The sequence below is a fragment of the Rana temporaria genome, chromosome 2 (assembly GCF_905171775.1).
Source record: "Rana temporaria chromosome 2, aRanTem1.1, whole genome shotgun sequence".
NCBI classification, from domain to species: Eukaryota; Metazoa; Chordata; class Amphibia; order Anura; family Ranidae; genus Rana; species Rana temporaria.
This window is the reverse complement of record NC_053490.1, coordinates 231,593,059-231,607,438: the sequence shown is the minus strand read 5'-3', so window position 1 is coordinate 231,607,438 and position 14,380 is coordinate 231,593,059. Positions and strand designations below refer to the sequence as shown.

Sequence of the window (14,380 nt, the reverse complement as noted above, 5' to 3'; positions counted from 1 at the left end):
AGCCGCTATGTCTGTGATTTATGGATTAAGCCCGCAGGTAAGCTACAATAGGAAGCAGATTCCTATGGTGGCAAACCAAAAAGAGGAGGAGCCAGAAGATTAGTGGGGGACCTGAGAAGGGGAGGTTTGGGGCCGAAAATGAAGTTCACAATCACTTTGAGTTAAACAAACCTCTAAAGAGCCAATAGATCTAGAATTCAAATTTCACTATTTTAAAGTAAATCTAAAGTTTATTTTTTTAATTAAATTTAAAAAGAGGTTTATACTTACCTGCTTTGTGCAACGATATTGCACAGAGTGGTCCTTTACCTTATCTTTAGCAGTTCTCCCCCAGTGCTGTCCCCATCTTCTTCCTGCAGGTACCCCCATAATAATGCTATTGGGGACATGTGCTGGTGCGCTCCCGAGCTGAGCCGTGTGCAAATGTATAGACATACACACACACACACACACACACACACAGTGTGGCTCGGCCATACCCCCCGCTCCCTCATCACAGAATTTGACTGAGCAGCGAGCCTATGGGCTCCCACTGCTGCACAAGTCTCCTTTGAGACCAGGAAGTGAAGGGAGATGACCAGCCAGGACAGGGCTGGATTGATCAGATTGACATGCAAGTGTTTTGGGTGGGGTAGAAAAGGTAGTTAAACAGGGAATGCATAAAGGTAAAAAAAACAAAAAAAACATTTAGACCCCTTTCACACTGAGTCGATTTGCAGGTGCTATAAACGCTAAAAATAGCGCCTGCAAAGCACCCTGAAAGAGCCGCTGCTGTCTCTCCAATGTGAAAGCCCCAAGGGCTTTCACACTGGAGCTGTGCGCTAGCAGGACAAAATCCTGCTAGAAGCATCTTTGGAGCGATGGAGTGGTGTGTATACCGCTCCTCCACCATTCCTGCCCATTGAAATGAATGGGCACCGCGGCTATACCAACGGCAAAGTGATGCTGCAGCGGCGCTTTGCGGGTGGTTTTAACCCCTTTTTCGGCCGCTAGTAGGGGTTAAAAGCACTCTCGCTAGCAGCCGAATACCCCCGCAAATACGACGGTAAAGCGCTGCTAAAAAAAGCGCAGCTTTGCCGCAGACACCCCAGTGTGAAAGGGGCCTTAGACATCAGAACCACTTTAAAACATGCACTAACAACATTCACAGATAATAATCCAACAGTTACCAAATCCAAACTCGACACCTAGCACTGGATATACATTATTTAGGAAGTTAAGGTGGACCTATAATTAAAATACATATCCAACATTAATTTATGGGGATAATATCAATATAACCATACCACATTATATTATTTGAGTAGGATTAAAAAATACTTTGAGCTTGATCATGTATCTTATTCTACAGTTACATATATTCCTTTAAACACTGGGATCCCTGCTGCCGATTCATTTCCTATTACTAACTTCCAACACCTTGCTCCACTCTGTGTCTCTGACACAACGAAGCAAGGGCCTTGCTCCACAACCACACAGAGCTGCACCCCTCAAAACGGCTGATCTGTTGACTGATGGAGAAATAATCAAACAGCAGGAGGAGTGCAAATCTACAAGATGAAGTAAAGTAAAGGCAGGGAGATTCTCACACTGTAGGTTCTCAGGTACAACTTCCACTGCAGCGAGAACAGTGAGCAGCACAGTAGTGATAATCACACTTCAAACCTTGTGAGAATAGCAGTAACAGGCAGCAGGGCCTTAGATGATCTGGCACTGCTGATATACGACTATAAGGTTGTAGGCACAGGGAATGCACTGCTATTTTCATATGGAATTCCAGGCAAAAAATTGATTTTTCAAGGGTATTACTAAGACACAAGTAATTTATATAGATCCTTCCTATGAAAACATCATATACTGTATCTTTCATTTTTGAGTTCAGGTCCACCTTAACAAAACAAATATATATCTTTAGTGCTGGCAATCTGAAAAAATGTACACCACACACACAAATATTTGAACAACGTTTATATAGCGTATGCAGCAATTTACCTTTCTTTTTGAGAAACTACGTATCCATCTAGAACTCTGAGGTTCAAACACCAACTAACAATGTAGGGTCTGTAGTCAAAGCCAGGTATTGAAGGAGTGGCCATCACACAGGGATTGTTCATGATTGACAACTGTTCCAAGTCAGTAAGACCTGAAAGGAATGAAACCTGGCAAAAGGCAAAGAGGGGTTTTATTGTTGGTAGCTTGAACAAATCATTCGCTGAAGATCTATATAGCAAAAGGAAATCATAAAACACAGTAAACAAACACAAAAATCACCAGCCTAGATTAAAATTGAGTGGAGTTTGGCCATACTATAAAAAGGGCAATTCACAAAACAACATTATTTTGTTGTAAAGTTATATACTGTGCTAACCTTAGACTCCACTATTTAGCAAGCAACCTTATATATTCCCTCGCCCCAACTATCTAGAACCCTTCATTTAGTGCAAAGTGTAAAAAAAAAAAAACAAGTGCCTACTCTAGAATAAAATCACATAACAAAATCCAAAAGTCCATTAGTCAGTGAAAGTTCAATCAATGTGTTTTTTTTAATCGAATTTTTGGATTTTCTTTTTCTAAACTAAAGCACTAAATTAAGGATTCTTGATAGTTGGCGCAAGGGAATCTATAGGGTTGCTTGCCAATTAGTGGAGTCTAAGGTTAGCGCTGTATATGACTTCACATTGATTAAAGGGACACTAAAGGTTAATTTTTTTTTTTTAAATAAACAAGTTATACTTACCTCTACTGTGCAGTTCGTTTTGCAGAGTGTCCCTGAAGGTCCTCTTCTGGGGTCCCACGGCAGCTGTCTCCGCTCCTCCCCGCAAGAGCTAACCCCCTCTGGGAAGCTCTCTTCCAAGGGGGTTACCTCGCGGGCGCGCTGCCGTGTTATACACTCGGCGTGCATAGTCGCCAAGTGTATGACTCTGCCCCCGCGTCACTGATTTGATTGACAGCAGCGGGAGCCAATGGCTATCCAATAAGGAGCCGATCAGCCATTCGAGAGAACGACGCGGGATAGCGCCCATGGAGATTCGGGGCTCAGGTAAGTGAAATGGGGGCTCAGGAGTGCCGGAGAGTGAAAGGTTGCATAGGATGCATTAAGGTGAAAAAAAAACACAAAACTTTACAACCCATTTAATCTATCCCTAAAGAGGGGATTGGCATACAGCTGCTTTGGCTAATACACACATTGACGTCTCGGCGCTGGTATCAGTTTTTATCTTTATACATTATTTTGTTAGTTAGCTGAAGTTGTGAGAATTCTACACTAGCACTTTGCCATTTGGCATCCTTACTCACAGCAGGGCATATGTAACCCAATAAATAAATAATACACCAACTTTAGCGTTCCTCTGTCACTTCTAAATGAGTTAGGCAGACAATAAAGCTAGTACTAATCTCCCAAAGACTGTAACGCCTTGCTTTGGAGAAACAAGGTATAGCTACAGTTTTACTTCTTGAATTGTACACTATTATTGCGGATTTTAAAGATCTCCCTATAGTATACTTGATTTATAGCAAGTCTTTTTTTCAACAATCATGTAAAGATGGCTTGTCAGTTAATGTAGTACAGTATGCTGCAGAGAACATGCCATGATAGAAGGAGAAGGAGAAGGACCTCACCTGGTTACTCCTGCCCCCGCGGACAATGGGGGTCGTAGGTAAGCAGCTCAATCCTTGTTCTTCCCCATAAACTCTATTTTTAAGTCAGGCTTGATTGTATTTCTATGCCTGTCACCTGTTTAGTTATTGATTGTTTGTCAATTCATTTCAGATTGTTCTCCTGACGAAGCGGCACTGGCCACAAAACTAGTAGAGACACCCTCAGTGACCCCTATTCCCACTGTGACCTTCCCCCTCCTAGGGGGTCGATTACTGTGGTGATACATATGGATCGTCACTATTTTAAATTGTATTTTTGTTTGTATCTTACTGTTTTATATTAATAACATTTACATTTTCCTTTATATGTGCATATTTTTACAACTGCTCATCGTACCGCAATAGTCCAATTGCCCACAACCCCCCCCCTTTTTTTTTTTGGGATCCAAATTCCAATCTCTATTCAATTTAGAACCCTGGATGATGGTACTTTTAACTAACTTTACACTACACGCATCCTTTAAAGGCCAATTCTATATCATGATAGAAGGAGAGCTTGGTCTCATGACCATGCAAGGTAATGTGACTGCGCTACCATCCTTATAGCACCTTTCTTCTCCCATTTATTACAATGAAGGGGGTCTTGCTTGCTTCGACATCCCAAAGCAAGCAAAGTTGAAGGCACATTGGTAAAGCACATCAGTGTTTTAATACCATGGTTTTTTTTTTTTACGAAAGGCAAATCCACTTTGCACTACAAGTTCAAAGTGCACTTGAAATTGCACTTGGAAGTGCAGGTTTTGTAGATCTGAGGGGAAGATCGGAAATGAAATGAGGGGAAGATCTGCTGATTTTATCATCCAATCAGGTGCAAGCTAAATGGGCCCTTCAGTGAACTTACACGATAAACACAGTTTCAATGTCCACCCTTGTTTTAAAGAGGCATGTCAGCTTTCCCATGGAGACACCTATAGAGGCAAGATGACAGGGATTCCTAAGGGATACTGAAAATGTTCTGTGTCTTTAAAGTGGTTCTGATGTCGCTTACACACGACTGTTTTTTATGACGAGAAAAATGCAGGTTTTTTAAAATGGTCATTAAAAACGATCGTGTGTAGGCTCCAGAGCATTTTTCTCAACCTGAAAAATGATCATTAAAAATTTAGAATATGCTCTAAAATTTCTCATCCTTTTTCACGTCATGAAAAACGGTCGTGTGTATGCTTTAACGACGGGAAAAAAACGCGCATGCTCAGAAGCAAGTTATGAGACGGGAGCTCTTGTTCTGGTAAAACTAGCGTTTGTAATTGAGATAGCGCATTCGTCACGCTGTAACAGACTGAAAAGCACGAAGACTGAAAAGCGCGAATCGTCTCTCAAACTTTTAATAACACAAAATCAGCAAAATCAGCCCAATGGGTGGCGCCATCCAATTGGAACTTCCCCTTTATAGTGCCGTTGTACGTCACCGCGCTTTGCTCGAGCATTTTTTATACATGATCGTGTGTATACTAGGCAGGCTTGATAAGAATCACGTCGAGAAAAACTTTGTTTTTTCTAGGACATTAAAAATGGTCATGTGTACTCGGCTATGCATGAAGGTAAAAAAACTTCAGTGTGCAGCTCTCTTCCACCAAGCCCCCTCAATACTTACCTGAGCCCAATCCAGCGACGTGCATGAGAGCACATGCTCTCCCAGGTCTCTCCCTTCTCATTGGCTGAGACACAGCAGCGGGAGTCATTTGGAGCAGGGGTCAGGCCGAACCACGTTCTGTGAGCCACCATGCACGAGTGCCCCCAGAACAAGCAGCTTGCTGTAGGGGCACTCAGCAGAGGGAGGGGCTGAGAAGAGAAGGATTGGAGCTGCTCAAAGAAAACCCATTGCACAGGGCAGGTAAGTATGACATGTTTGTTATTTAAAAAAAAAAAACGTTTTTCAAACCTTTGCAAACACTTTGAAAACTCATACATGTGGTTTGAAATACATATACAGTTTTGAAAACAGGTCCACTTACTTCACAGAGGTCTCCGATTTCATTTTCTGCCAAGGACAATATGGTGAGACACTTTGGGAGGCAGGTTGGTGCTGTTCGTAACGAAGTGATGTTATTGCCATGCAGCAGTAGAGTCTACAAGAAAAAGTAAGACCCCAATCAGCTTTTTTCATTTTATATTAATGCCATAACTCTACTTTCTACATACATGTGACTACATGTGAGTAAATGCTGCACATGACAAACTAAATCTAGGCTTCTGAAAAAAGTTGTCAGCATTGCTTCTGATGATTAGTGTGCAAAACTGGTCACAGAAATTACAATTAGGATTGTACAACTTTGTAATCTAGGGGCCTAGCTGACTGAAAATGAATAGAACAGACTGTTTAGGCAGTCTTCTGTATACATTGAAGAGAGATTGTACAAATATTGTACAATTAGATTCCAATGTGTGTGGCCTGCCTTTAACAGTCCTGTGCAGCCATATTTGCTTATTACATACACATGCACTGTCTGCAGTATAGTAGCCATGCCTTATTCCATGTACCTCTCTGCCAATGCAAGTACACCGGTTCAGGGGGTATAGCGGCGCGATCCTTTCCTCTTCATTTACTGTTATGGGGGACTGGTATGGGGTTAAAAGTGATACTCTATATATCTGCCTGAATGTGATTTTATTGCCGCCGTTGTCCGCGATCGGTCACCGGAGCTGAAGAACGGGGAGAGGTGTGTGTAAACACACCTTCCCTGTTCTTCACTGTGGCAGTGTCATTGATCGTCTGTTCCCTGATATAAAGAAAGACGATCAATGACGTCACACGTCCAGCCCCGCCCCCCCCCTACAGTTAGAAACACATATGAGGTCACACTTAACCCCTACAGTGCCCCCTAGTGGTTAACGCCTAAACTGCAATTGTCATTTTCACAGTAATCGATGCATTTTTATAGCACTTTTTGCTGTGAAAATGACAATGGTCCCAAAAATGTGTCCAAATTGTCCAATGTGTCTGCCATAATGTCGCAATCACGAAAAAAAAAAAAGCTAATCGCCGCCATTAGTAGTAAAAAAAAAAAAAAATTATTAATAAAAATGCAATAAAACTATGCCGTATTTTGTAACCGCCATAAATTGTGCGCAAACCAATCGATAAACGCTTATTGCGATTTTTTTTTAACAAAAATATGTAGAAGAATACGTTTTTTTAATATATTTTTGGGGGATATTTATTATAGCAAAAAGTATTGCATTTTTTTCAAAATTGTCTCTATTTTTGTTTATAACGCAAAAAATAAGAACCGCAGAGGTGATCAAATACCACCAAAAGAAAGCTCTATTTGTGGGAAAAAAAGGACGCCAATTTTGTTTGGGAGCCACATCGCACGACCGCACAATTGTCAGTTAAAGCGACGCAGTGCCGAATCGCAAAAAGGGGCAAGGTCCTTAACCTGCATAATGGTCCGGGTCTTAAGTGGTTAAAGGGCTACAAGTATATATTACAAAGTAACAATCGTTATTCAACACATTGGCATTAATATGTTTACTCACTGGAATTTTTTTATTTTTTTAAATGCCCTTTCCTCCCTCGTGATGTAATGATGCCCTGTAGACTGAAATACCCTTTTTTCAAACATTACAGCTCACAGATATCTCACAAAATCACATTAAAAAGACTCGGGCTTCCTTTTTTATTCTTATCTATTTGCAAAATGTTGCAAATATCTAATTCATTGCCACCAATAAATTATTAATCATTTGAAGCCACATAAGATCTATTACAGGAAATGACTTCAAATCTCACCCTTAAGTATATCAGCTTTGTGAGATCACCAATCTGGGATATATTATTATCTGACAAATCCAAGTGTTGAAGTGACGTACAGCTGTTTATCTGATCGATAACCTGAAGAAGAAGAAGAAAAAAAAAAAACAACACAAAATGTTTGAAAATTCAGAAAAATTATTTAAAATAAATAGTAAAACTCTTTTACCCTCTATAACTTGTATAAGCACGGCGGTTGGCTCATAATGGTCAATGTTTGCCAGATATTAAGACAGCATAAATCTTTTAAAAAGATCTGACATTTAAAACGTATGGTTAATGTCAGAAACCTATACAAAGGCTACAAATTTATTTTGATCATGCATGTTAGACATAGAAGAGAAATCTGACTGGGTCTGATAGATTTACTGAATATATGTGTAAATTATTAAATCCAAAATTGACACCACATATTGTGATGTGTTCATTTAGTACTGAATAATCAGATCCTCCTTTACATTTCAATGCAAGTCTACTTTAAAGAAAACAGTTTGGGATTTAAAAAACAAACAAAAAAAACAAATTATACTCCTCTAGGTGGATAAAAGCATCGATCTGATGCTGCATCAGTCCGTCACCGACTCTACACTGAGAACTGAGCAATCAAAAAAACACACTGGGCTAGATTCAGATAGGTTAACGGATCTGATTTACGATCCGCCGGCGCAAGTTTTTGAGGCAAGTGCCTAATTCAGAAAGCACTTACCTCAAAACTTGCAGCGGCGTATCGTAAATCCCCCGGCAGAATTCAAATTCCGCGGCTAGGGGGCGTCTACAATTTAAATCAGGCGCGTCCCCGCGCCGATCCAACAGCGCATGCGGCGTCCACGAATTTTCCCCGCGTGCATTGCTCCAAATGACGTCGCTAGGACGTCATTGGTTTCGGCGTGAGCGGAACTTGCGTCCAGCTCTATTCTGGATCGACTTACGCAAACGACGTAAAAATTCAAAACTCGGCGCGGGAACGACGGCCATACTTAACACAGGATACCCCTCACATAGCAGGGGTAACTATACGCCGGAAAAAAAAGGATTTTTGTACTCACCGTAAAATCCATTTCTCTGAGTTCATAGACGGACACAGCATCCTTTGACCTTAGGGTTATGCTTCTTCCTACCAGGAGATTTAGGCAGAATTCTACAGCACTTAAGGTGTTAAAAACTTTCCTTCATGCCGCTCCTCCCAGGGGGCGTGGCTCCCCCAGGCATAACCCACACTCTGCTTTAGCAGCCTCAGTTCGTAACAAGCAGTACAAACAAAGGAGGGGTGGGTGCTGTGTCCGTCTATGAACTCAGAGAAATGGATTTTACGGTGAGTACAAAAATCCTTTTTTCTCTTTCGTTCATAGACGGACACAGCATCCTTTGACCTTAGGGACGTCCCCAAGCAGTGTCAAAAAAATTCGAGGGGTGGGAAAATAACACAGCAAAAACAGGTTACACCCCAAACAAAACCGGAGTTACTCAACGGAGGAACTCCAACCTTAAACTGCCGCCTGTAACACCCTGCGGCCGAAGGAGGCATCAGAAGATGCACTCACATCCACCTTATAAAACTTTGAAAAAGTGTGGAACGACGACCAGGTCGCTGCCTTACACACCTGTAACACAGAGGCTTGGTGTCGGAAGCCCAGGAGGCCCCGATCGCCCTGGTCGAATGCGCCATGACCCGAAAGGGAGGCGCCCGCCCCTTCAGGGCGTAGGCCTGAAGCACAACCTGTCGGATCCACCTGGAAATGGTGGCCGACGAGACTGCCAGGCCCTTACTGGGACCGGACACAGACACGAACAGCGAGTCCGACTTCCGGAACGGAGCTGTCGCCGACAAGTAAACTCGAAGGGCCCGAACCACATCCAGAGAATGTAAAGAGGCCTCCTTCGGGTTCTTCGGCTGAGGACATAATGATGGAACAACAATGTCCTCGTTAATGTGAAAGGCCGAAACGACCTTCGGAAGAAAAGAGGGCTGCGGGCGCAGCACCGCCTTATCCTGATGGATGACCAAGTAGGGGGCCTTGCAATACAAGGCCGCCAGTTCAGACACTCGTCTGATAGAGGTAATAGCTACCAGAAAGACCACCTTCTGCGACAAAGTCAGCAAGGGGATCTCCCGAATGTCCTCAAAGGGGGCACGCTGAAGCGCCGAGAGGACCAAGTTCAAGTCCCAAGAAGGTAGCGGAGGGCGCACCGGGGGGGCCACATGCCGGACCCCCTGCACAAACGTGCGAACCAAAGAATTCGCTGCCAAGGGACGCTGAAAATAAACAGCCTGAGCAGAAATCTGACTCTTGATCGTGCTCAAGGCAAGAGCCTGGTCCACTCCCCGCTGTAGGAACAGCAGGATCCGGGACACCACGTAAGTACGGGGGTGCCACTTCATCTCCTCACACATAGAGATGTATGCTTTCCATGTACGATGGTAAATTTTTCGAGAAGTGGACTTCCGTGCACGCAGCATGGTAGAGATTACCGGGCCCGACAGGCCCCGGTCCTTCAGTACCTGGTTTTCAACAGCCACGTCGTTAAAGCCAGTGACCGTAAAGCAGGATGGAAGATCGGGCCCTGAGACAGGAGATCTTCCCTCAGAGGCAGACGCCAGGGGGCGTCTGTCACCAGACGTACCAGGTCCGCGTACCAAGAGCGACGCGGCCAATCCGGGGCGATCAGGATCGTTGGAATACCTTCGGCTTCCACCCTGCGCAGCAGGCGGGGTAGGAGCCTTAGAGGAGGGAAGGCGTAAATCAGGTGATATTGACCCAGGGAGCCACTAACGCGTCTGACGTGTCTGCCCACGGGTCCCTTGACCTAGCCACAAACCATGGTACCTTCCGATTGAGACGGGACGCCAGAAGGTCCACGTCTGGAGTGCCCCATTTTTGGCACAGGATCTGAAACACCTCCGGGTGGAGAGACCACTCCCCTTGATCCAGAGTCATGCGACTTAGGGAGTCGGCTTGCCAATTCAGAACTCCCGGAATGTATACCGCCGACAGGGCCGGAACGGACCTTTCGGCCCACCGAAGTATGTGAGCGACCTCCGTCGCCGCGGCCGAGCTCCTTGTGCCGCCCTGATGATTGATGTACGCCACGGCCGTGGCGTTGTCGGACTGGATCCTGACAGGACGGCCCTTTAGCTCCAGCGACCACCTGACAAGGCACAGCTTGATTGCTCGGAGCTCCAGGATATTGATCGGCAGGCGGGACTCCACCCGAGTCCAGCGCCCCTGGGCTGACTGGGTGCCCCAGACGCCCCCCCAGCCGAAGAGGCTGGCATCCGTCGTGACCACTGTCCAGCGGCACGGAAGAAAAGACTTCCCGGACCGAAGCACCGGAGACGTCAGCCACCATGCCAGGGAAGACTTGGCCAGATGGCTCAACCGAATCTGGTGATCCAGAGAAGATGGGACCCTGTCCCATCGTGACAGAATCTCCTTCTGTAGTACCCTGGTGTGGATTGGGCATACAGAACTGCCTCGAAGGAGGCCACCATCAGACCCAGAACCCGCATGCAGAAGCGAAGAGATGACCACTTCTGGGTCAACAACTGTCTCACTGCAGATTGCAGGGTCAGCAGGTTTTGCGATGGGAGGAACACTTTTGTCTCCCCCGAATCCAAAACCAGCCCCAGGGGTTCCAGCCTCTGGGACGGAACCAACACTGATTTTCTGAGATTCAGAAACCAGCCGAACTCCTGCAGAGTCCGACACGTGATGGACACGTCCTCCTCTAACTCTGAGCCTGAAGAAGCTCTCAGGAGAAGGTCGTCCAGGTATCCCACGATAGCGATCCCTCGCTGCCGTAGCAAGGCCAGGATCGGGGCGAGCACCTTGGTGAACACCCGTGGTGCCGACGCCAGCCCGAACGGGAGGGCCACGAATTGATAGTGGTCCTCCCCGATCGCAAAGCGCAGATACCTTTGGTGGCTTGTGCAAACGGGAACATGCAGGTATGCGTCCATGATGCCTCAGGACGCCATGAAGTCCCCCTGGTGGAGGGACGCCATGATAGAACGGACCGACTCCATCCTGAATCGCTGCACCTTGACAAAGGAGTTGAGGGCCTTTAGGTCCAGGATAGGGCGAACCCCTCCCTTCTTGGGGACCACGAACAGATTGGAGTAGAACCCCCGAAACCGTTCCAGCGAGGGGACCGGCACAACCACCCCCCTGTCCAGAAGATCCTGGACAGCCCCGGACAGGGCTAGCCGACGATCCGGAGGAAGCTGGAGGTTGGATGGAAAAAAATCTGTTTGGGGGACAAGAAAGGAACTCTATCTTGTACCCCGAGGCGACCACCTCGCAAACCCAACGGTCGGATAGAAGAGAATTCCACCGATCCACGAAGTCGTGAAGCCGTCCCCCCACCCGAGACCCGGGCGGGGGCAGACCTTCATGCGGAAGCAGGCTTGTTCGGTTTTTTGAACCAGGGGCGCTTACGCCCGGCAGCAAGGGCTTTTGCACCTTGCGGACCTTTTCCAGCCGCGCTGGCGCACGAAAAAAACCGTTTAGGGGGTAGTAAAAGTAGGACCTTGCTTGCGGCGAGGTTCCCTACCCTTCCCCGACTGAGGGAGCAAGGTGCTCTTACCTCCAGTGGCATCCTTAATGATGTCATCCAGGGATGCCCCCAAAAGCCGTCCGCCCTTAAAGGGCAAATCTACCAAGGCCTTTTTTGAGTACTGGTCAGCCGACCAGCACTTCAGCCATATAAGGCGGCGCAGAACCACTGCGTAGACAGAAGCCCTGGAAAGCAAAGGAATCTAATCCATATCCGCCTCGCAGAGAAACTTCTGACCCTGAATCAACTGTTCAGCCAGGTCCCTAGAGGACTCGGAAGCCCCCTGGACCTCCAGGTCCTGCAGCAGGAGCTTCGCCCTTTCAGTCAGCGTCTGAGCTACCAGGGCTCCGGCCAGAGCCGGCCTTACCACCGAACCCACCACCGAGAACAGGGAGCGGGCCACGGCCTCCACTCTCCTATTAGCGGGGTCCTTGAAAGCAGGAGCCCCCTCCACAGGCAACGTAGTAGCCTTACTCAGTCTGGACACAGGAGGGTCCACCGACGGAGGAGTGACCCACTTTTTTAAAAAAGTCCTCCTCCAGGGGGTAACGGTAGCAAAGCTTTTAGGAACCGTAAAAGCCTTTTGCGGTGTATCCCATTCCTTATACAACATATTGTCTAAATAAGGAACACAGGGGAATACCTTAGCGGTACGCGGTGGTTTGCGGAATCCAAAAGGACCGACACCGCTGGTGTCTCCGCCAAATCCTCTAAATGAAGAGCCTCACGCACCGCAGTAATAAGAGCTCCAACAAATTCCTTATCAGCAGACTCCGCAGCAGAGTCATCCTCGCTGTCCATGTGGGTTAAGCCCGCATCCTCTGACATGACAGAACCAGAAGCATCAGATTCTGCGTCAGAGATATCCCCAGAAACAGCCTCCGGGGGGGGGGCGCTTTTTTACCCCCCAACCGAGCACTGGCTGCTTCAAACCTGGTGAGAAAAGACTCCAGGACAGCCGACACCGATTGAACAGATGTGGCAGGGGGAGGGGCGCTTAAGGGTTAATTCCGGCATTGTAAGAAATGAGGGGCCTGATTCAGGCTCCATATTGCAGCTGCCGTGTCACCCCCACTGCCAATGGCAGGAAAAAAGTCCCCCACAGGTCACCTCCCGGCCGCTAGAGCACAGTCTGGGGCCCCCTGAGACTCACCACCCCCCTGGTACAGCGCGGTCTGTGAAGGACAAGTGTGTGCTGAGGAGAAGCTGCAGCGCTGCGTCTGTCCCCTCAGATGATTCGCGGTCTTTTTTCCCCGCCGAAACGGCCACTAGAGGCCGAACTAGTGCTGAAAATGGCGCCGGCCACAAGAAAATGGCCGCCGAATAATACAAGCGCGGCTCCGGCAAAATGGCCGCCGTTGCGCAGTTTTAAAAAGACAGTGTACCCAAAAATGACAGTACACCAAAACAGCACACAGCACACACAAAAATGCCCAGAATGTCCACCACAGTCCCCTGCAGTGACACAGAACAGCCCCAGCCATACCCGAGTGAAAAAAAAAAAAAAAAAAAAAAAAATATGAGCCCCAGGGAAAAAACCCCCTGCACAGCCGTCACCCAAAGGGGAAAGGAGGGAGAGGAATAAGGGAGAGAGGAAAGCAGGGGAAAACCCTCAGTCGACCTCCCAAGGGAAAACATTCCAGCCAGACCACTTACCTGAGTAAGGGGCCACTACTTACCTGTCCTGCGACTACCTGGCTGGAGGTATCCCAGACAGAACCAACGTCCGCGAACGGCATGGCTGTCAGCCAGACACACTGTGACAAGGCCATAGAGACCGGTCATATGTGTGCCCTAGAACCGAAGTTCCCCGGCCGCCCCTGGAGCAATGGGGCCTGTCGTGGACGTCCCAAAGCGGAGCTGAGGGCCGGCACACGCTCGAAGGCCGAACCTGGGGGGACTACAAGGGTCGAGGACCCAGCCTGTCACCCAGTCGGCTGTTGATAGAAGAATCGCAGGATTCAAAAATAAAAATAAAATAAAAAAGCGAGGAAAAAACTCGCAAAAATGCAAAAAAATTTGCAAGAAAAAACTCCAGAGTCCAGGACTCCAGAGAGAGCCTGACTCTCCTGACGGTTAGGCAGAAACAAACTGAGGCTGCTAAAGCAGAGTGTGGGTTATGCCTGGGGGAGCCACGCCCCCTGGGAGGAGCGGCATGAAGGAAAGTTTTTAACACCTTAAGTGCTGTAGAATTCTGCCTAAATCTCCTGGTAGGAAGAAGCATAACCCTAAGGTCAAAGGATGCTGTGTCCGTCTATGAACGAAAGAGAAATCCAAACGCAAGCGACGCAAAAAAAAAGCGACAGGCGGGCGTTCGTTTCTGAATCGGCGGAACTCCTCATTTGCATATTTGTCGCGTACAAAAAACAAAACGCCACCTAGCGGCCGGCCTGGAATTCCAGCCTAAGATCC

The 14,380-nt window shown here is 47.0% G+C and overlaps 1 protein-coding gene across 2 annotated transcripts in view; it reads right to left on the bottom strand.

Moving 5' to 3' along the window:
* The window catches only part of CEP97 (centrosomal protein 97), a 37,706-nt gene that overhangs the window by 14,258 nt on the left and 9,068 nt on the right, over positions 1 to 14,380 (bottom strand). For both annotated transcript variants that reach the window (XM_040336618.1, XM_040336619.1), the window contains exons 4-6: positions 7,394 to 7,495; positions 5,616 to 5,729; positions 1,993 to 2,159 (exon numbers count right to left, since the gene is read on the bottom strand). In XM_040336618.1, the coding sequence (XP_040192552.1) occupies positions 1,993 to 2,159; positions 5,616 to 5,729; positions 7,394 to 7,495 (383 nt within the window). The remainder of the gene's footprint in view (positions 1 to 1,992; positions 2,160 to 5,615; positions 5,730 to 7,393; positions 7,496 to 14,380) is intronic.